Source organism: Camelus ferus, chromosome 18, assembly GCF_009834535.1.
Source record: "Camelus ferus isolate YT-003-E chromosome 18, BCGSAC_Cfer_1.0, whole genome shotgun sequence".
Lineage (NCBI taxonomy): Eukaryota > Metazoa > Chordata > Mammalia > Artiodactyla > Camelidae > Camelus > Camelus ferus.
The window spans coordinates 11734834-11758766 of NC_045713.1; the positions used below are offsets into that span (position 1 = coordinate 11734834).

The window sequence follows — 23933 nt, forward strand, 5'->3', positions numbered from 1 at the left end:
TCCCGGTTTGGCTCCTCCGACCGTAGTCAAGTATGACGGCTGGGAGGTCCAGCTTTATAGAGTAGAGAGATTTTGCCAGAAAGCTTACAAAAATACCGTCCTAGGCTTGGTGCTGGCGAGGACGCCGGGGTTGTGATGCGGACTGAGCCGCCTAGCGGCCTGGGTAGAGCCCAGTCAGGGCCGAGCTTCCGGCCGAGCACCGGGGGCTCACACCTCGGGGCTCGTACACTGTGTCTTCGTGGTGGACAGAGTTTGCTTTGCTTTCTGCCAATCACACCGTTGGGACCTATCTGAACCGTTTTCTGTATCTTTGCTCCTGCTGTCTCGGAACAGCTCTGAACATCCTGCCCCGGGAGCATGACAGTTGTTTGACTACAAACCTGGAGATAAGAAGGAGGGCTGTGTAATGATAGTTGAACCTGGGGTCAAAAGAGCTGCTTCCAAACTTAACGTTGAGAAGGAAGTCCCCTGTGGAGTGTTCTTTGCTCTGTAAGCCTATGAATCTGCTGAGACCGGTCTATTTTCGATGCCTCTGAAAACCTGTCTGTAACTGAGCCAGGCCTGTGCTCCCTTTGAGGGGAAATTTCTGTGATCTCCAAACACTGGCATTAAAGCTGTTCTCTTTCCCTGTCTTTGCCACCTACCACTGCTTCTTAATTCCTTCCCCCGCGTCCCCCGCCGTTTTAAAAAAACTTACCAAGCTGGGCTTCTGAAACATTGTGCAAAAGGCCTTCATGAACTTGTGGACACAGAATTGAATAACAAAAAACCGAAATCGGAAAATGTGATGCCCCCAGGGAAGATGGTGGTTATGGATGGAACCTCATCACATATTCAGAGTGGCCTGGATTTCATCAATATCTCCAGCTGACTCATCCTGCTGGTTAGTTCTGAGCTGGTAGTTAAATATTTTGATTAGCTTTATTTGTTCATAAATGCAGATCTTTATTTTTATCCCCATTCATTTTCTCTGGATGGTATCAGTTGAGACTAAACCTTGGTTTGATCCCCTGTGATATTTTGTGCTGGACTGCCTTTCCTTCAGTTTTTTTAAAATTTATGCAAGTGATACAATATTATGTTCTCCTTGTAAAAGAGTCAAACTATACAAAACAGAAAAAAATCTCCCTTGACCACCACCTCTCCCAAATCTCAGTCCCATGACAAAATTAATCACTTGTTCAGTGTGTATCTTCCAAGATTCTTTTATACACTTACACATATGCATTTATTCAACAGATATGTATTGAGAACCCAATATATGCCATTATATGACTATTGTAGGCACTGGGAACATAGCAATGAAACAGAGTAAAATCCCTGAACTTCATAGTTTACATCCTAGTGTTTACATACAAATATATAATTTGTTGTTTACCGAAATAGCATTATCTTATATATACTGGTTCTACTCTTGTTTTCTTTTTTTCATTCAACAATATGTCTTGGTGATCCTTCCACACCATTAGTGTGTATCTGCTATATTGTATTTACTTCATTATATGCATTGCATTATTTAGCTGATCCATAACTCATCTGCCAGAGTCCCAAACTCTAGTGTCTACAGGGGCCATGCGGGTAACAAATCAGTAAAGGGACAAAGCAGAGCAGCTGTGTTTTATTTTAAGCAGAAGTAGCTGTTTACACAGACCAAAAGGTTGTGAACTTGAATTCCAGTGTTGGAAGAGTATTTGGAAATCCAGATTTTGATAACATAAATCTAATTTTTGAGGTTTTATTTACTTTCCTTTTTTCCCCATTTTTTAAAATTGAAGTATAGTTGATTTACAATGCTGTATTAATTTCTGGTGTACAGTATAGTCAGTTATATATATAACTATATATATTATATATATACACATATATATACACACACACATATTCTTTTTCATTACAGTTTACTACAAGCCATTAAATATAGTTCCCTGTGTTCCCTATTCCCATTGAATACAATTTTTAATGTTGGCAACTAATTCAAGATTATAAAACGCTATTCAGGCAAAGCACAACATAGCCCAAGGGCCACAGTTTGCAAATTCTAATGTAACAGCTTTATTACTAAACATTTGGGTTAATTTCAGTTTTTGCTATCACAAACAGTGCTGCAGTAGAAATACCTTCATGAGCTTCACTGCAAACAAGTAGGTGTATTTTTCTAGGACAGCTACAGGAAGTAGAATTTCTGGACCAAAGAATGTATAGACAATTTTAATTTTAATAAATACTACTAAATTGATCTTTAGCTACAAATGTCTGAAAGAGCCACAGGCCAGTTCCTTTAATATTTCCATGCTGATAGGTGAAATGGCATTTTATTTATTTGCCCAACATGCACTTATGTAGCACTTTCTGTGTTCCAGGTATTGTTCTGAGTACTTTAAAACTTTTTCAATATCATTTCATCTTTATAGTAGCTCTATGAGATAAGTAGTATTATTATACCACTTTTATAGATGAGGAAATGGAGGCATAGAGAAGTTAAATAATTTTCCTAGGCTCATAAGCTTAGAAAGTTTTAGAGCCATTGAGCTCCAGAATCAGTGTTCTTAATTACTGTGATGGGCTATCTTAATTACAACTGGCTGGTTTCTAGTGATGTTGAACACCTTGTGTGTTTATAGGCCAATTATCTTCCCTCTACTGTAAATTGCTTACAGTGATCCTTTGCCATTTTATTTGATTTACCATTTTCTTGTTGCTTTGCAGTGGTACTTATTTACATATTTTATATATTTGTTAGGGAACAGGCTAAGCTGCTTCTCTTGTTTAGGTTCCCCAAGAGCAAACTCCAAGACAAGGATTCGGTATAAGTAGTTTGTTTGGGGAAATATTCCCAAGAAATATGGTGAGGGGTTGAGAAAGTAAGAGAAAAGAGTGAAAGTCAGGGAAGCAGATGCTGATGAGCAGAGGTGGGCATGTGGGACTCAGGCCCACTGGGGATCTTCTAAGAGTCTCCATAGAACATGCTTGAGAATTGTTCTACGGAGGAGCAACTGCTCCTGGGGCAGTAACTCCCTAGTCCTTCTAGCCTGCCCACACATAGGCCAGCCCAGCCCCAAGTACATAGAATTCACTCAGGCAGACACTCAGGAAGCAATCAGCATGTACCATGTAGTGACCTGTTTGCAGGTGATCTCCACTGGGCTGTGGGGATTGTCTGCTATGTTGTTATAACAGAGAAACCCCCCAAACACAATATTTTCAATGGGAAAGCTTATTTCTTTCACATGCAATAGGCCAGTAGAGGTAGTGGACAATCCAGGAGTGGTAGGCTATTCTGCCCCAGGAGATTCACAACATCCCACAAGGACCCACATCCTTCCTATCTTGTTGTTCACCACTAGGTAAAAATTTCCAAACTTTCTCCGATTATGACACCCTTCAGTGACTTAGAGATTTTTTTCACAGAGCTCCTAGGCCAAAGGAAGTATCTAACAATCTCATCTATTAAGTAATGATCTCTGAACAACTTCATAAGTCTGTCTTAACAACTTAGTGCCCCTTACACACTGTGAAATTTATCAAACTTTAAAAAGATTGAAAACCACCATTCTCCTTCCTGATCCACATAGATATTCCAGCAGCACCTGTTTTCTAAATGCATCTTCACGAAGATGCAACATCAGGAATTTATCTAATGCTGAACATGTGAACTAGCTCAAGATGTTGCTTTGTTTTCTTAAATGTTTAAGATATCCCATAGCATCCCCATGAATTTGCTGTGGCAACCCCAGGGCATTCTGAGCACAGTTTGGAGTCACAGCACTAGGGTGTTGTCATTACCCCAAGGTCACCAACAGGAGAAAGAAGGAAATGAAAGGCTGCTTCCTTTCAAGAGTGGAACTTGAAAGTTGCACTTAGCCCTTCCTGGTCAGAGCCCATTGGCCAGAACTTAGTCACATGGCCATACCTGGCTGCATGGGGAGCTGGGAAATGTAGTCTCTGGCTGTGCTGCCTTGTGTCCCACTAACACTTGGAAAGTTGTTATTACTAAAAGGAAGAAATAGAGGGAAATTATTCTCTGTCACATTCTGGATATTAATCCTTTGATATAAATTTCACATATTTCCTCCTACAGGTCACGTATCTGTTGACTTTGTTTACAGAGTCTGTCATACAGAGATTTTAAATTCTGAAGTGCTCACATTTATCAGCCCCTTTTTTTGAGGCTTTTGTTTTCGCATTGTATTTAGTACAATATTCATTATGCCAATATGACATACACCAAAAAGAAAATAACCACACATGCACACAAATATATCCTCCAATGTTTTCTTCTAGTTGATTTATACTTTTATTTCTGATTCATCTGGAGTGTCTTCCTCTGATGGCTGAGATCATTTCAGAAGGGAAAGGAGACATTTGAAGTGTGTAGCCAAGGCATTTTGTATCTACATCTCTTCCTCCACTTATGATGGGGTTACCTTCCTATAAATCCATTGTAAGTTGAAAATATCATAAGGCAAAAATGCATTTAGTGCACCTAATTTACCAAACATCATCGCTTAGAGTAACCTACCTTAAACTTGCTCAGAACACTTAACAGTAGCCTACAGTTGAGCAAAATCATCTCACATAAACCCTATTTTATAACAGTATTGAATATTTCATGTAATTTATTGAATAGTGTACTGAAAGTGAAAAGCAGAACGGTTGAATGAGTCCTGTATGGTTGTAAGTGTGTGTATCATTTAACCCTGGAGATTGCATGGCTGGCTGGGAGCTGCGGCTCACTGCCACTGCCCAGCGTCACAAGAGAGTGTGGTACTGCCTGTTGCTAGCCCAGGAAAAGGTCAAAATTCAAAATTAGAAGTATGATTTCTATGGAAGGCATATCATTTTGCACCATCATAAGTCGAACCGTTTCAAGTCGGGACTGTCTATTAAATTTTCAACTGCCTTCCAACTCACATTCCTACTTTTCATGACAATCTTCTGTACATACACAGTGCACGTTTCCTACCCAATGTGTAAGGCACACACCTCCCTACGTGGTCTTTGGGTAGGACTGAACTACCCCCACCTCTAGGAGTGGGTCTTATGGTCTCAGCCAGTCAGGATAATCCTATCCTCCTTATCACAATAATTTTTCAAAACAAAAGCCAATCTCTGGAATGCATGGCCAGCCTCTGGGATGCGAGTGAACCAATTAATAGAATGAAGCTAGGATTCCTGTTCAGTGGTGCCTCCTCTCCCTTACATTGAGTAAAGATATTAAGGAGGAAGCCTGTAGCTTCACTTCCCTTAACTTGGAGTTATGAGGAAAGCCAGCCTGAGTATGAAGCCTACACACTGGAGAGGGCAGATCCAAGAGAAGCACAGAAAACTGAAGTCAGGCACCTGATCAAGCTGTGCCTGAAGCTTACTCCACATCTAGACCTCCTAGTTAGATGAGCAAAAAGTTTCTTTTACTTTTTTAAAACTCTATTGAGTTTTTTCTATAACTTGCAGTTGAAGACATCCTAATCCTAACAGAAACAGTCACTCAGCTCATAGGTAACCCCATCATAAGTGGAGGAAGAGATGTAGATACAAAATGCCTCCCCCACCTCATATTTTTCTTTTTCAACTCATTTAAAATTTTATAGAAATGTATAAATAATAGCAAAGAAAAAGGCTGTATTTTACTATCTTAACTGCTACTTTATTATTGTATATTTCTATTAACATGAAAATGTGAACTTTATATTCATTTAAAAGGTCTACATAGCTGTAATTATAGTGTCTAGACAATTTTTGAATTTTGGTTTTTTTAGTTTATCATAAATGCCTTTCCTCTAGATAGTTTCAGTTATTACTCAGGGATGCAACATAACGAACTTAATATTATCTTATTGTTGGACACTTGTGTTTTCCTGCTTTTTATGTTTATAGATAGTTTTGGAAATATATTCGTAGCTTTTTTTTTTTTTCAGTTGAATTATTTTCTCAGGACAAATATCTCAGTGGTCAGTCCATTCCTGAAACTCCTGTGTTTCTCTCATTTTTATCTTTTCCCTGTGTATTTCAAAATCTCTAAGTGTGAACCATGACACTTGTGTTTTATAGATAGTGTAGGAGGAAACATGCATTTAAGCTCCAAACCAAAAATGTAATTCAAGGGTGATAGGAAGGATTGTCTCACCTGTGAAACATGCAGCAAAGACTCCCTCTTTGGAGCATTCCTAAGCCCTCCTGTCCGCCCCTGAAACTGGACCTGTGGTATCAGTTTTTTACCTGCTACAAGATCGGTTGACAGGATCAACCACCTTTTATACCTCCATCTCTTCCCCCCAAGGGAATGACTGAGGCAGTACTTTGGGAATGGAATACGGAACTTCATAACTACCCTTGCGGCAGGCAGACATGGCATAGGATGCTTGTTTACAATCAACGATTTATTGGTCAGGAGGGATGTTACAATGGAGAAAAAAGAATTTTAAGGAACATGACAAAAGTATTTTTGTTGGAGGACAAGCATTGGATCTGGATTTGTTTCCTATGATACCAATAGCAACTATTTTAGTGCCTTGTTCATAGTAGATGCTCAATAAAAAATGTGTTGAGTGAATGAAAGAAAAAGGATGCATTATACCCAAAGGGAAATCTGTATCCTGGATATCAACCCAAACAAAACTTCTTCTGGCCAGTAGGTGGGGCCGTAGTGTGTCATTAAGCAGCTTGAAGCATAATGTAGGTGTGGCCAACTTGCACTTGGCCTTTGCTACCTTGATTGTTGCCTCTTGAGGCAACTATGTTCAGCTACCAGGTCAAAGAGATTCTCAGGGCAGAATCTCCATTTCCTGATCACTTCTGAACTTGTCTTAACGCGGTGCTCTGTTCAGCTCTCCTCACCCCAAATGCTCCGTTGCTCTGCTCACCTATATTACAGTTCACCATCAGTGGTGGTATCTCTCGAACAAGAGTATAAGTATACTCATACTAAAAAATGATCTGTTGTTTATCTGAAATTCAAATTTAACTGGGCATCTTGTATTTCTGTTTGTGAAATCTGGAGATCCTATCTCCAGCTACCTATCTTAATGCCTCCCAATGGAAACTCTAGTTTTCTACCCCTGCCGAGACCAAGAAGTAGTCTTGCAGTTGGAATCTGGTCATCCCTTGGCTAGCAGGGCTGAGCAAAAGAGCACCCAGCCCTGGACGTTGAGCTGGGGCTGAGCTGTCTCAGGCTGACCTCCGACAGGTTTTCAAAGAAGAGAAGCCACCTGACAGCCTAAGGAAAAGGCAGGCAAGCAAGAGATTACAGGCGATGCCGGAGGACGGTCCATCCTGTCATGTCAAGTATGTGATTTGTTTTCCACTTGTTTTATTTGTATGTTACACAGAAAGAGGCTGGAGAAGGACCAGGGACGATACTGTGAATGCTGTCTCAGAGCTGTGGGGAAGAAATGAGCGGCACTTCTTGCTTAGGGTCCCGGAGTCATGACTTTCTGATTAATGCTCTCAACACCTAGCGAATCAGCACCAGCACTGCGCTCTGTGAGGGGCGGACATGAACGTCATTCCAGGAAGAGATTCAGAATGAAAACATTGAATGGGAAGTCGCGTAGAGGTTACAAATATGGGCTCAGGAGTCAGGCTTCCTGGGGTCCAGTCCAGCATCCATCTCTTTAGCTGTGTGGTTTTTACTTAAACCCTCTGAATCTCAGTTTCCTCATCAGTAAAGTGAGGGGAAGAGACTCCACCTCAGTGGGTTGTTGTGAGGATTAAGTGAGATGATGCATGCAAAGCACATTCAGTCAACATTGGCCGTTCATATAGATGCAGTCCTCAAAGTTAATAAATGTGATCGATTTGAGAACAGCGTGTGAAATATTTCTGACTCAAGAGGTTTGGGGTATCAGGGTTCTTTATGTTGCAAATAATAATAAGCCCAACTCAAATTGGATTCAACCATGAAGGAGACTTCTTGGCCTCTGCCACTGGAATATCCTGAGACAGGGCAGGCTTCAGGAATGGTTTGAATCAGCTCAATGGCATCATCGAGGACAGAGTTATTCTTTTTGTCCCTCACTCTGCCACCTGAGTAACAACTTCATCCTCAGACCAGCTTTCCTCCTGGTGGTGGGATGGCTGCCAGCCACAGCAAATCACATCAGCTGCTCAGGGGAGAGGAAGAGTCCAGACGGAGACCTGGGTAACACTAGAAAGGGGCATGGATGCTGCGTAGGCACTCAGTAAGTGGGCGCTTAATGAGTTATTATACCTGGAATGATGGGAGAATATGTCAAAAATGTCCCCCCAATCACGAGTGAGCCCAGAAAGTGCAACAGTGAAAACATGGGATGTGTGGGGCGTGACAAGAGCTTGTGGTGGACACCCTTCATCTCCAGACTCAAAGGCAAATCTATTAATAAAGTTCCTTCCTGGCAAGCCGTCTCCTGGTATAGGTTCTAGAAAATGTGTATTGAAAGGAAGAGAAAGGAAATTCTAGCCACAAAGCTGCAGTCTCAGAGGTCTGCAAGGTCACCCAGAACGGATGCGATTCCTTAGGAAGAGCAAGAGGGTGTAAGGAGAGAAGAGGCAGAGGCAGGAAAAGAGATGCTGGCAAAGACAGCCAAGTTAGGATGATCAACCGAGAGGGCTGTCAGCAAAGACAGGAAGTGTTTGCTAATCTCTCCAGGGAGGCTCCAACAGAGGAGGTGAAATGGAGGAGCCTGGAATGAGCATCCCACAGACTCCATGAGATGTCCCTGGGGAACTGAGGTGCCCCTATCCTGGCAGCAGGTTCTGACAGCTCCTCTGGTCCCACCAGAGCCACCACAGCAACTCCTCTTACTACGGATGGTGCATCACTGGCTAGGAGCTCCAAAATCAGCAGGATTAGCAGCTCACAAGCTCTGCAGCCTGGAGGAGGGGGGCCCAGAGCCTGCCATTTCAGAAGTGGTTCTGAACATTAGCCCGAAGTGAAGGGACCAGAGGGAGGCGACTGGGAGACACAGGGTTTATTGTTTGTCATGCGCACAAACACAGTGAGATTGTTTGTCACAGCAGCTAGCGTTAATCACTCTAACTGTCTCAGTCTGCTGATGCTCCCGGGAATGGAGTACAGCACCGGGAAGGGGCGTGCGTGCAGCTGATAGGAGTTCAAATTGCCCCAAAGTCAAGTGCACCACGTGCAGCCTCCTTTGTTTCCCCGTAACTAAGCGGAGCTTGGCTCCTGTAACCCGGGTTCCAATGGGACAGCGAGTCTCCTCCTCCAAGCCTCCTCTCGAGCCTCCCTCCTTGCCAAGTGCTCAAACTCTTACTTATTTTGGGTGTGAAATAGGCTGTTAGTCCCCATGCAAGCAGTCCCACTCTCTGGTTTATGGTACAAACCATAAGCTTTTGCAGTAATTTTTTTCCCTTCCAAAATCCCCAACTTGACACCAAAAAAAAAAAAAGTTTGTATTTCAGAACTTGGTCTTTTCAACAGAAACACTAAAGTCTGGTTAGGACAAAAAGGTGGCTCTTTTGAGACTAAATCCACCCCTCCCCCTCCCCCTCCCCATTACCCATCTAAAGCTACTTTGACACCTGGGGAAAGAGCAATAGGTACAAGAGACATGAGGGGTAACTTCTCAGAACCTCACACCATTTAAAGAGTCACATTTATTTAAAGACAAGTGCTGTCTTATTCCAGACAGGACTGGAGGTGGTTTACATAGACATACAAAACAAGATAAAGTAACTTTAAAGTGCACAGAGAGGAAACAAGACTAGGGGGAAATGAACGTAAGACAAGGTGCACCAGTGGGCTGATCTCACTTCTGTCATGGAAGTAGGGATGCTGGGAGAAGCTCCCACCAGCATTTGTCCCACAGACCAGCTCTACACGCAGCTTCAGGCCCAAGACTTGTGACGGGCTGAGCAGAGTCAGGCCTGCCTGGACCCGGACGTGACAGCTACCCTGTTCTTCACTGTTACATCACTAACACTTCCCGTGATGTCGTGGTGGGATTTACAGTTCCAAATGCTGCTCATCATGCCACACTTCTCTCCGTACAGCGCTCATAACAAGCCCCAGGCTTAATTCACACCGGGTCCATGGTCAAGTAAGCCCCCAACTTTTGCTTGTTGACCCTTAGCCAACTCTCCTACTATCTTGTTAGATTGAAACGATTGTTGCCACCAGCATCCCTGTCTCTAGAGGTTGAGTCCCCACCCACCATCTTCCCTAGCACCCCAACATTTGCAGGCTGGGTAGAAAAATGAGTGTCTTTATCTGTGGTAGAGACAATGCCAGGTACTTACCACATGGCTTCCTCTCCCTGGGCACAAGGGACGATGACATCTCCCAGCTTCCCTTGGAGTTTGTTCTGGGCATTGAACAGTGGGTAGGTAACTTCTAGGCCAGGTCCTTAAACCATTCCTGCATAATCTCCTTTTCTACAGTGACCTCTACAGAAGTGACCATATGTTTAAGACATTGGCATCACAAAATGGAAGGGTCTAGAGCCCTGTGTCCTTTCCTGGAGGTAGCCCCCACCCCCACCTCCAGCCTAAGAAAGCCACCCAACCCACATGATGTAGGCAATAAATAAAACTTTATTATGTTAAGCCACCAAGACTGCAGGTGGTTTGTTATAGCAGCTAGCGTGAGTCACCCTGACTAATACACTACCCAAGTTGCTGATGGAAGCCTTAGCAAGACCCTATGCCAATCATCAGGCCTGCCTTCAAAATGCCATTATGTCACTGGTACCTTCAGTTCTCATGTCATGGGGGTGGACAGTCATCTGGACCAACCCCTCCATCCCCCCAGCAGGCTGTCACCTTCTCTTCTGCCTTTGTCACCCAAGGTCCTAAGGACACAGTTCAGATATACTTGGAGGCTTTGGGTAGGAGTACATGACGTGACTGCAAGATATTACTGCCCAGTTTGGACTCTGTCTCCTCAGTCCAGACTGGCTGGATGTGTCAGGGCAGACTTGGCACGGGGAGAGGAAGACACCTGCCAATTTTAAACTGAAGATTGAGTCTTCCCAATCAATTCTTGTCTGCCCTCATTTGCTCTCCGTGGCCAAGAACACTTACCAGCTCTCTACCATCCTGAATGAAGAGCTTTTTAACCATATTCCAATGAGATTTCACTATGGCAGTGCATAAATTTGGTAGGGCTGCCATAAAAAATACCACAAACTGGGTGGATTTAACAATAGAAATTTATTTTCACACAGTTGTGAAGGCTGGGAAGTCTTAGATCGAGGTATTGGCAGGGTTGGCTTCTCCTGCGGCCTCTGTCCTTGGCTGGTAGACAGCCACATTCTCACTGTGTCCTCACGTGGTCTCGCCTCTGTGTGCGCATCCCTGCAGTCTGTGTCCCAACGTCTTCTTATAAGGACACCCATCAGGTTGGATTAGAGCCCACCCTAACAGCCTCATTTTGATTTAATCACATCTGTAAAGACCTTATCTCCAAATACAGTCACATTTTGAGGTACTAGGGGTTAGGAATTCAACATACGAACTTGAGTGGACAAAATTCAGCCCATAACAAATAGGATCTGTTTTGTAGTGTTCACAGTTATATTTCTGTGGATTATTTAGGGAGAAGAAAGGGGTGTCAGGTCAACTACAACATACTCTTAACAGGGCACCAGGGTTGGGCTGGATGTTTTCCAAAGTTTGCTAGAAGAAAATAATTAAGAGAAAATCTACACAATCTTGGGTTTAGTGATGAATTTCTAGATACAGCACCAAAAGCATAATCTCCCACAAAATTTAATAAACTGGAGTTTATTCAAATTTAAAACTTTGCTCTGTGAATAACACTGTTAAAAGAATGAAAATACAAATTACCCACTGGAGAAAATATTTGTAAACCACATGACAGATAAAGGACTTGTATCAAAATACACACGAAAAAACTCTTAAAACTCAACAAATTACTCCCCCCCCCAAATTTAAACAGACAAAATATCTGAACAGACACCTCACCAAGAAGATACATAGATGGCAAATAAACATAAGAAAAGATGCTCAACATCATTTGACATTAGGAAAAAGCAAATTAAAATGTCAATGAGGTATCACTATTATACCTATTAGGGCTAAAATCCAAAATAACCTTTACAATGCCAATTGTCTATAAGGATGTGGAGCAACAGGAACTCTCATTCACTGGTGGTGAGAATGCAAAATTTCCAAAAACAGGTGAACAAACAAATAAAAAGCTGTCAAGGTACTCGAAACCAAGGAAACTGCCATGGATTGGAGGGGCCTGAAGACACATGACAACTAAGTGTGGCATCTTGGATGGGATCCTGGGATGGAGAAAGCACTTTAGGTGAAAACTGGGGGAATCTAAATTAGCTGTGTTCATTGGTTGTGACAAATATGCTGTAGTCATGTGAGATGTCAGTAACATGGGACATGGATACAGGGTATATGGATGCTGGACTATCTTTGAAATTTTCCTGTGAATCTAAAACTACTCTAAAATACAAAGTTAAATTTTTTAATGGTTTGTAACTTTGGGGAACACAATTGAATTGTCAGAAGAACAAAATATTACTGGATATAATAATGATCACAAAATCATGCTCACCATGTGCCACGCTGGGGGCCATCTTTGAGATTCCTTAAGATTACTACGGGCGGCCTTGGGGAGAGAAAGCACTTCCTTCTGTTAGAGGGACAGGGCTTCAGTGTAGGGTTTATTGGTGTATCCATTCATTTCACAAATATTTACTGAGAACCCACTAGCGCTGTTTTAGGTACTGCAGGTGCAGCAATGAACAAAACAGACAGAAACCCCTACTCTCCTGGGGCTTGCATTTTAGTGGGTGGAGGCAGACAATAAAAATTTTAAATCAATCAGCCACACTGCACATCAGATGGTGAGAGAACTAGACAGAAATAGACAGATAGCAGGGGATGAGAGGAGCACTAGTGCTCATGGAACTGGAGACATCTGAACAGGGGAGGCAGGAGGAGCACGTGCAGACATCTGAAGGAATACAATCTAGGCAGAAGGAAGAGCTAGTGCGAAGGAACTAGTGTGGTAGGAACATGCCTGGCCCATGCACTGAGGGAGACAGCAAGGGGTAGAGGAGCAGGGAACGTCAGGGAGGTGCGACGGGCCTGACTGGGTAGGTCCTGCAGGCCAGTGTGAGGACTTAGTGATGGTCTGAGTTTCGAGCAGAGGAGGGACATAATCTGACTTTTGATTCAACAGGTCATTCTGGCTGCTACGTTGACAACGGACTGCAGGGGGCCAGGGAAGACCAGTGAGTGGTCTGGGGAAGCTGTCCAGGAGAGGGGTGAGGGCGGTTCAGACCAGGATGGCAGCAGCGGTAGTGGAGAGAAGCAGGTAGGTTCTGGTTATAATTGTAAAGCTGAAGACAGAGTCCACAGGATCTGCTGCTACTTGGATTTGGGATGTAAAATAAAGAGAGGAGTCCAGGGTGCCAGCCCTTCTCAGTAGCACCTGCCAAGGGTCTCCAGAGGTTCCTTTTTCTATACCTGCAGACCCTCCCCTCCCTGAGTCCCAGGAGACCTCCCTCCTTCCACCTGCTGGCCTCCCCACAGCTTGGCTTGACCTTCTGAGATCAGGGTTGGAAATGCCCAGGACACATTTGGAGCCTATTGGGACATCCTGGGTGAAGCCTTAAAGAAGATAGAGCAAGGAGGATGAAGAAAATTTCCAGGCTTTGGGTGCAGAGATGTGCATAGTTCTTTTTTTTTTTTTTTTAATTGAATTACAGTCAGTTACAATGTGTCTATTTCTGGTGTACACCATAATGTCCCAGTCATGCATATATATATATACATATATTCGTTTTCATATTCTTTTTCATTAAAGGTTATTACAAGATATTGAATATAGTTCCCTGTGCTATAAAGAAGAAATTTGTCTTTTTATCTGTTTTTAAATATAGTGGTTAACATTTGCAAATCTCAAACTCCCAAATTTATCCCTCCCCACCCCCTTTCCTCTGATAACCATAAGATTGTTTACTATGTCTGCGAGTCTGTTTCTGTTTTGTAGATGAATTCATTAGTATTTTCTTTTTTCTTTAAATTCTACATATGAGTGATATCATATAGTATTTTTCTTTCTCTTTCTGGCTTACTTCACTTAGAATGGCAATCTCCATGTCCATTCATGCTGCTATAAATGGCATTATTTTATTCTTTTTTATAGCTGAGTGGTATTCCATTGTGTAAAGATACATAACTTGAGATGTGTGTACTTCTGCGTTCAGTTCTGGAGTCCTGGACCATGAGTCTCCCAGAGATGGTCAAACACAGTCTCAGCCGCTCATGAGCTTGTGACCCTGGACAAGTCACTTAACTCTTTGAATCTCTGTCTTCTCCGCTCTAAACTGGAGCTAGCAATTCTGACTTTGTTGGGAAAGTTGTGACAACAAATGAGACAACAAATTTATGACAAGTGCTGGTGCAGGACGAGGTCTGGCTCAGGGCGTTACTTTGCCCATCCCATTTAAGTTACAGGGTTTAGGGGTGTACCCCTCAATTCAAGATTCTAAAAATCAACTTTATTGAGGTATAATTTATACACAATAAACTGCATACATTTAAAGTATACAATTCAATGAGTTTTGACAGGCATATCCCTGTCAAATTACCACCACAAACAAAATACAGAACATTTCCATCATCTCTGGAAGTCTCACACCCCTTTGCACTTCATCCTTGCCTCTACCTCGGCCCCAGAAACCACAAATCTGATTTCTGATGTTACAGGTCAGTTTGTATGTTATAGATTTTAATATAAATGGACTCATAGAGCCTTTTGCTACCAGCTTCTTTCTCCTACCATAATGCTTTTGAGGCTATATAGTTGTGTTGTATTTCTTTCTGTTACCAAGTAGCATTCCATTATACAGATAGACCACAATGTTTCTCCATTCACCCGCAAGTGGATATTTAGATCATTTCCAGTTTGGGGCTATGGTGAAGGGTGCTGCTGTAAACATTCACGTCCAAGTCTTCGGGTGATCCTGGCTTTCATTTCTCTTGGGCAAACACATACCTAAGAGTGGGACGGGTGGGTCTCTTGGTAAGTGTTTAGTATGTTTAGCTTTTTAAGAAACTGCCAAACAATATTTCGTAATGGTTGTACCATTTTACATTCCCATCTGCAGTGTCAGGTGACTACTTTTTACCACGTAGAGAAACACGTAGTCAAGAGGACAGAAGAGCAGCCCAAGTCAAGTCGGCCACGTGACTGCTGTGGTTTATGTCCAGTTTACCACGCAGCACACTAATTATGCAGCCTAACAGGCATTCAGAGCTGTGCTCGTAGATGTGTTCAATTACACCGTCAGTCACTCTGAGACACTCTCATTCACTTGTGGCTTTTTTTTTTTTTCCTTTATTTTTTCTTTTCTTTTCTTTCTCTCTCTCTCTCTCTCTTTTTTTTTTTTTTTTGATGTTGTGTATAATTCAAAGTCATTTTTTGTTGCATTTTAGGGGGAGGTAATTCAGTTTGTTTATTTATTTATTTATTTTTAGAAGCAGTACTGGGGATTGAACCCAGGACCATGTGCATGCTAAGCATGCACTCTACCACTGAGCTATAACCCCCGACACACTATTTTTTTTTCCAATGAGGATATACTGTAAGCTCCCTAGCAGAGTTTATAATGTACATGAGGCTAGCGAACACATAGACACACATCTAACACACACACACACACACACACACACACACACACACACACTCACACACTCACAGTAACTTGGAGCACCTTTAGGTAAAGCAAACTCTGGAAAACATGCAGCTCAATCATGGTGACCTATTAAGAGTATCTTCTAATCTATCTTCTCCTCATTCCCCACATCCTGAGAAGAGGATTTAAAAATAAACTTTTAATTTTAGAATAGTTTTAGGTTTGCAGAAAAGTCTCAGAGATAGTACAGAGGTCCCTTTTACCCCACACCCAATGTCCCCTCTTTCTGTAATCTTATATTAACTATTGTCCATTTGTCACAACTAGTGAACTAATATTGATCCATCATTATTAACTCATCCAGATTTCCTTAGTTTTCACCTCATGTGCTTTCTGTGTCCCAGGGCCCCACATTGCACTGGGTCTCCTTAGCCTCCTCCAATCTGTGACAGTTTTTCAGTCTTCCCTTGTTTTTGACGACCTTAACGGTTTCGAAGAGTCAGGTTATTTTCAGAATGTCCCTCAATGTGGGTTTGCCTGAAGTTTTTGTCATAGTCAGACTGGTCATGGGTTTTGTGGAGGAGTCCCCAGAGGCAAAGTGCCAAACCCATCACATCAAATAAAGGGTCCATGCCATGAACCTGATTTGCCCCGATGATGACCTTGATCCCGAATCAGGTCGTGTTCATCAGGTTTCTCCACCATAAAGCACTGTCTCCCTGCCCCTGCACCTGTCCTCCTTGGAAAGACGTCACTACGTGCAGCCCACACTTAAGGGTGGGAGTTCTCCTTAAGGAGAATTAGCTGTATAAATTATCTGGAATTCTTCTGCACAGATTTGTCTCTTTTCCTCATTTATTTCATCAATTGTTTATATCAGTGTAAACTTGTGGCTATTTGTTTTCTACTTTGGGTTATAACCCAACACTATGTTATTTACGTTGTTGCTCAAATTGTTCCACTTTTGGCCATTGGGAGCCCTTTCCTTTGGCTCCTGTGTCCCCTTGACAAGCCCTACCATGTGTGTGTGTGTGTGTGTGTGTGTGTGCATGTGTGTGTAGCCCTTCCTTGTGCTCTGGCACCAGAAGATGGTCCAGGCTCACTGGTATGCTTCCTGCCCCAGCCCTGGAACCAGTCATTTCTCCCAGGAGCCCGGGCTCCTTCTACTGGGGAATGATGTTAGGAATCCAGATCTGACACTGACTGTGCTCACTGCCGCTGGGATGTCCTTGCTTCTAAGCCCTCTCGACTGACAGAGCAAGCAAACACCGTGAAGGTGGTAACCTGTGTGTGTGCATATCTGTAAATATTTCTACATATTAGCCCTCTGATGTGATGGTAAGCTAAGCATGAGTTCATACTGCTGTCCTCGACTCGAATCCAGTACCACAGATGGATTATTCTGGCTTTCCCCTTTTGCTTGTTGGTAACCTCCCACTCCAACAGCAAGAAAACCTGGCTCCCACGATCCACTGACTTAATTGTTCAATTCCAGTGGGCATGGATAGTGCGATTTCAGAATTGTTAACCCATACCCCTGTACAGGGTTCTTTTGCCTTTTGTTTTACAGACTCCACTCGTTTCCAGAATTACTTAAGTCAGCATCTTTTTCTTCCATCCAAACCTCTTTTTTCTGGCCTGGGTCTCCCCCTCTCCTGCCAATAAGCCTGGCCTGTGGGGCTCCAGCAGTGATGTTCTTTGTGGGGACTTGATCCCCATGCCCCATGGAGTCTTATCAGTCCCCTCTGCCATCCCTGAACTGAGTGACACCCGCACCCCGGAACAACCCAACTGAATCCCCTCAACCCACCTGCCAAGCTCTGTGACCCTCAGGGGTGGACCTGGCCCCAGGTCCAGCTCTGGTCAGTCTTCACTCCCGTCTGAAGACCACTGTGCATCCCCTTAGGACCACACAGCAGGGCCGGCCACTCTGGGCCCTGGCCAAGCTGTCCAGCCATCCTGCTGGTCCACCTGGTAACTGGGGCCTTCTCAGGTTACTCAGAGGATCACTTTGCCTTAGAAACTCCAGCTGTCACCGCGGATGCATCAGTAACCGATGCCAAGGCCCTGAGCAGCAGGGGGCTGGCAACAAGCAAGTGTCCCCAGGCGTCCCGCAAGCGCTGGGCTCTGTCACTGCAGCCATTGCCATCACCAGGAAAGAAGGTGAGCAAACCTGGGGGGGTGGGCAGGGACGGCATCCAACATTCTGGGACAGGCAGCCCTCAGATGCCTCCCTCTCGTGCTCAGTCAGCCCTGGATTGGGGCTGGATTCCTGTTTCCAGGTGAAGGTGAGGGAGGAGAGAGTGGCCCAGATGGGGAGCTCCTAGGGGGTGAGAGAGAGTTTAGGTCAGTCTGCAGGGCGGAGGACACACCAGAGGGCTGGACACAGCTCAAAAGCCCAAGGGGGTTCCGAATGCTGGCAGCATCTCCCGCCCTGTGGGCTCCACAGGCTGAGTGTAGACCTTAGGAGTCATCTGCTGTGGCCTCTGATAGGCAGCCCTGACACAGGGTGCTGATCCAAATAGGTGTGCACATGGTGGGGGAGCAGATGCCCACACCCCCAACTCCGAGTTTCCAGTCAGCCCCTCTTTGATTGTGGAGGAGCTGACTGCTTCTCTCACGGTACAACAACTGATCTCAGGCCCCTCCAAGACACAGTGATGCCTCCACTCAACCTGGGTCCAGTGGACCCAGGAGTCCAATGCTGCCACCACGTGACAGAATGAGTGTCCCCAAGGTTCCACTGTCACCTGGCAGAGGATGATGAGGGCCCCTGGGGTGGGCTTGGGAGTGAACCAGCCAGCCTTAGGTGTGGAAGCCTCCACCCCACCCAGTGTGAGGAGCTCTCACGCTGTGCCCTCTGGTGGCCAGGTGACACAGGTTCTCATTGGATGTCACTTAAGGACATTTCCTCCCAGCCCATAATGCTGTTGGAAGCTGGGCCTCCTCCTAGCTCCCAACTCCAAGGGCTCTAAGAAGTGTTCCCCAGATGTCCTGGGAGAGGCCAGCCTCCAGGAGGAGTCAATGGGAGGGTGACACCCATAGGGTGGGTGAGGATGTCTCCAAACATCTGTGGAGGGGTGAGGGGCACTGAGACCAGGGTCTTCAAAATCCAGCCCTCAGAGGTTTTAAGCCAGGGTCAAGAAGTCCTCAGAACTATGGACTCTTCCCCAGAAAATCAAGCCTTTATATCACATATTACCTACAGTTTCATATTACCTACTCATTGGCTCCTGTAAAGAATCCCTGCTCTAAATAGACATGGGAAAACAGACACATAGACTGTTCCATCCAGGACAGTCACCCTTACCTCCCCATGATGTGTTTGTGTCTCCAGGCCACAGAATCCGTCCACTTTTGGAGGATAGAGGCATTTCCCCTCCTCCTGAGCCTGTCCTAGAGCCAGGAGCCCAGAGACCCCAGATCAGCCATACCATGCTTCCCCAAGGAGATCAAGAGAGTCTTACAATGCAAAGGGCAAATAACCCTTAAGTCAGTAGGAATTTCTGAGCTATATCACATGGAAGTTGGTGAATTTCAGGCACAGCTGGATCCAGGAGGTCAGATGATGGCTTATCCACATGGAGGCAGAGAGATAGTAGAGACCCAGACTGGTACATGCCTTAGGTCTTTGAGCAGCGCGCAGCCCGGCGGGCAAGGCTGCAAGGAATCCCCTGTGCGGTCTCTCTCCCTCTCCAGCTGCACGACCACCGCTGCCATGCCGGCCACCAACCAGGGCTGGCCCGAGGACTTCGGCTTCCGGCTGGGCGGCTCGGGTCCTTGCTTCGTCCTGGAGGTGGCCGAGGGGAGCAGCGCGCACGCCGGGGGTCTGCGGCCCGGGGATCAGATCCTGGAGGTGGAAGGGCTGGCCGTGGGCGGCCTGAGCCGCGAGCGCCTCGTGCGCCTGGCCCGGCGCTGCCCGCGTGTGCCGCCCAGCCTGGGCGTCTTCCCTGGCCCTGTCGGCGGCCCCGACACGGGATCCGATCCCGCGCCCCTGACCACAGCCTTGCGGCCCCCACGCTCCGGCCGCGGCCTCTCTCTGGGCCGCGAGCTGCTGCGCCTGGCGGGCCGCAAGCACCCCGACGCCGTGCACCGAGAGCGCAGGCGCAGGGCCCAGGAGTTCAGCCGCAAGGTAGGGCGCGTAGGGCGGGGCGGGGCGGGGCAGCAGCGGGTGGGGCTCTAGGGGCGGAGTTCTAGAGGGGCCCTGGGGCTGGGCACGTCAGGGTCGGGGCAGACCCTGAGGCCGGGAGTGGGCCTGGAGCTGAGAAAAGTTCTAGGCACAGGTTTACTGGAAATGTAATAATGCTCAAGCTTGAAAGCCCTCTACCTTATTTTCTAATTTTTGTTTCCTTGTTTTATGGGAGTTGCTTTTCTTTCTTATGGAGGTAATACAGATGTACAGTAAATACATTAATTAACTGTACAGCTCAATAAAATTTACATAGGTTTACACCCTTATAACTATCATCCTGATCAGAATGTACATTAATAGAACATAGATAATAGTAGAATGCAGAACCCGGACTAATTCCTTCACCCTGGAAGGTTCCCGCGTGCCCCTTTCTGTGTCTATCTGCCCCATCAGGATGTAGCCACTGTTCTGACCTCCATCGTTGCAGGTGACTTTTGTCTGTTTGTGAACTTCATGTAAATGGAATTACAAAGCACGTACTCTCTGATGCTGGGCTTCTTCACTCATCTTTACAGCTGTGACTTTCACCCACGGTGTGGGTAGCAGTGGACCATTCTTTCATTGCCTGTATTAGTAACATAGGGTCTTGCTCTGCTGCAGCTGCTATAAGGTTCTATCAGAGACCGAGCGGCTTATGAACAGCAGAGATTTTTTTTCTTACAGCTCTGGAGGCTGGGAAGTGCAAGAGCACAGTGCCAGCAGATTCAGTGTCTGGTGAGGACCCGCTTCCTGGGTCACAGACAGCTGCCTTCTTGTCATGACCTCATGGAGTGGAAGGGGCTAGGGGATCTCTCTTTTATAAGAGCACTAATCCCATTCATGAGCGATCTACCCTTATCACCTAAGCATCTCCCAGAGGCCCCATCTTTGGGGGTTAGGATTTCAATATATAAATTTGGGGGGGGGGGACACAAACATTAAGACCATTGTACATAATGTTCTTTTTTAACAGAGCCACACCTATTTCAAGCCCCCACAAAACCGAGATGTGGCCCTGACTTGCACAGCAGTCTGGCTGGCAGGTTGGCCACAGGAAGCCCTGGTTTGGGTCCCCCAAACCTCCAAAGGTGTTTCCTGTCAGACTTTGACACAAACAGGCTCTGAGGGGTCTCAGGTGGAAAGTTACTGCTTCCCTGAGGACTGAGAGTTAGGAGCCTGGAATGGCCGAGGCCTCCAGCCACAGGAGGAGCCCAAGGCCCGAGTCACCTGCAGGAAATAAGGAGTGGCCACCAGGAGAGGTGGGGGCCTGAGGCTGGGAAGGAAAGACTGAGGTTGGAATTGGCCTTGGGCCAGAATCCCAAGAAGTCCCTAATTTGCAGATGCGTAGTCCATTACTGGACAAATCCAGGCAAACCCAGGAAGCCTGGATGGGACACACTTATGGAGGATGAGGCTGCCTGGTATGGTCATCTTTCCCTCAGGCCACTGGCCAGGTCTCAGTGCAGCAACTACCTCAAGCCATCCACCCTCGTACACCTCCTCCAGGGCCTTCAGATCTGGTCTGAAGGCCCTCATTTGGCTGAGACTCCAACAGAACAAGGGAGCCAGGAAATCGTCTGGAGCCCAGACATTCCCCGCTCCCTGCCGAGGGCTCAGGCCTGTTAGATGCCAAGCTCAATGTACTAGAAATTCAGTATCTGCTTGGTAGTTGGATGCTTAAATTCAGACACCCTTCCTTGTCCTCCATAGGGGTGGAACTGCTCAGTCTTCCCTTTGGCACGGCTTGGTCATAGGGTTTGGGGGACGTCGGGGACCTGGAAGCTCTGCTGGAGTTTGGCTATTGTAGGAATGGCTCCCAGTTCTCTGTCCAGGTATCAGATCCCCACCCACCTGGCCTCCTCCAGCACCTAAACTTGGTCCAGTCTTCACTTCTTCTAAACTGACCCCCCCCTCAGGAGCCTCACCTCCACCAGGCACCCTGGCATGACCTCTTGTCTGCGAAGGACCCCACTGGAGCCTCTCAGCCCAGGCCCCCAAGCAGGTCAGCCTCTGTAACCAAGTTCCCTCTCACACATACACACAGGACTCAGCTCTGGCCTTCAAAGTTCCAGCTCCTCAAAAGATGTGACTTTCTTCCCATCCCCAGAATAGGCTCTGTTGTTATAACATCAAACATCTCAGTGCCTTTGCACCCACCACAGTTCATTTTTCACCCGTACCCTGGACCTCTAAGAGTCCAGGTGACTCTCCAAGGTGGCTGACCTCTACATGAGGTGCCAGCATTCCAGACTGCTCCACCTCAATGTGAAGTTCCAAGATTCCCCATAGAAGCAGAAGATTTGTGCCTCAACTCAAGGACTTCAGGGAGGAAGTGAAGCACTGCACCTTCAGTCGATGCTTATTGGCCAGAACTAGTCACACTGCTGCTCCCAAAGGGTGCTGGGAAATGTAGTCCTCTGTGAGTCCAGGAAGGAGGGGAGACCTAGAAATATTGGTGATCACTAATCTGCCTTAATCTATTCCAGCTGCTGTAACAAACTACCACAGATTGGGTAGTTTATAAACAACAGGGATTTATATGTTTCTCACAGCTCTGGAGGCTGGACATCTGAGAACAGGGTGCCAGCACGGTTGAATGTGGGCCCCCTTTAGTTGCAGACTGCCGGTTTTGTCTTCACATGGTGAAAGGGGTGAGGAAGCTCTCTGGGGCTCTTTTATAAGGGCACTAATTCCACGCATGGGCCCTCCACCCACATGACTAATCACCTCCCAAAGGCCCGACCTCCTAATACCATCACCTTGGACATTAGGTTTTCAACACATGAATTTGGGGGGAAACACAAACATTCAGACCACAGCAACTAGTAAAGTCTGCTGTGATCCCAGGTGACCTGCCATAGAACCAAAGGTCTGTCCCAGCCTCCATCCAGTCCCTGGAGAGTCAGAAGGGGACTGGTCAGGGCCCCCAGAAGGGCAGGGTGGACACACAGACTTGGCCAGGAAGCACGGCCAGGGTGGTGACCGCCGAGGGAGGAATCAGACCAGCTGCCCAAGTCAGCTGTGGTGCAGTTTCTTGCAAGAGGGAGTGGGGAGCGGTGGATTCTGGTTAGAGCTCACGAAGCACCTTGACAAATCCCCAAAACAGGCTGTCTCAGGAAGATCAAGGGCGTCTTTGGGGCCCCCCCATTGGTTTTCAACAATCAGCTCCCGGATTCTCGCCAGCACTCTCCCTGCCCCAGTTTTTCCTTCTTGAAGAATCTGATATTTAATAGAAAATCCATCGGTGCCCCGTGATGGTGCCTCACGCTTAGATGTAGGTTGAGAGCATCTGGGTAATAGCTGACACCAAAACCACACTGTGGCAGTGGCCCCGGGAGGGAGGAACTATTTATTCCTCTTCCTTACATAAAACGTCTTTCCGGCTAGCCATGTTCTCCTTTGAATTGAGGCTGTGACTGACTTTGATTTCAAAACCACTCACCTTCTTCTGTCTGGTGGGTTCTCGAGAAGGGGTGCCTGTTACTGCACTGAGAGGGAAAGCGAGGTTGGAGGGAAAATTGCAGGAAAATTGCAGGAAATGTAGCTTGAGAACCGCCAGCCACTTGCAACTTTCGATTCAATTCCATAACCATCCACTCCATTCACTGAGCCCCTACTGTGCACCATGCGCTGTGCTTAGGGCTGGACAGGAGTGGGACCTCAGATCTGGGTCTCAGGCCATCATGTCTGGTGAGAGAGACCGTAACGCAGACTTATGATGTGCGTGACTAGGACTCAGGCGTGCCCAGAAAGTGGCCTCTGGCTGGATGCCCTCGAAGCCCCAGCTAATCATCTCTATAGTGTCACTATTTCTGGAAAGCCTTCCTTAATCTCTTGTGTTACCATGTAGGAAGCAGTTGGATATACAGTTCTGAAGTTCAGGAGCAAGTTCTGGGCTGAAGATCAAGTTCTAGGAATCACCATCTGGGGCCCTTAGCCAGAGCAGTGTCGTGGAGTGCTTGTGGCAAGTGGGGTGGTGGGGAGGGATTGCAGTGGGTAAGGCCAGCTGTATGCAAATAGCAAGTGTAGGCAGAAAAAAGAAGAGGATGATAGGATTATAGGGTCAGGGGAGGACTTCACTTGTTCATAGGTTGGGAGAGGTGTGAACTGAAGGGAAGGAGGCAATAGAGACACTGAAATCC

General features: G+C 46.0%; 1 protein-coding gene and 1 long non-coding RNA gene across 2 annotated transcripts in view; both read left to right on the top strand.

The window, feature by feature from the left end:
* Nucleotides 1–79: 79 nt before the first annotated feature.
* Nucleotides 80–7801, top strand: LOC116657518. The gene is made up of 2 exons (XR_004312640.1): nucleotides 80–883; nucleotides 7326–7801. It is a non-coding gene; the product is annotated as an uncharacterized LOC116657518 (long non-coding RNA).
* A 4902-nt stretch (nucleotides 7802–12703) lies between these two features.
* GRID2IP (Grid2 interacting protein) overlaps nucleotides 12704–23933 on the top strand; it is a 41521-nt gene continuing 30291 nt past the window's right edge. The window contains exons 1-3 of the mRNA XM_032460032.1: nucleotides 12704–13294; nucleotides 17641–17783; nucleotides 19320–19752. Of these exons, the coding sequence (XP_032315923.1) occupies nucleotides 19339–19752 (414 nt within the window). The 5' untranslated portion in view covers nucleotides 12704–13294; nucleotides 17641–17783; nucleotides 19320–19338. The remainder of the gene's footprint in view (nucleotides 13295–17640; nucleotides 17784–19319; nucleotides 19753–23933) is intronic.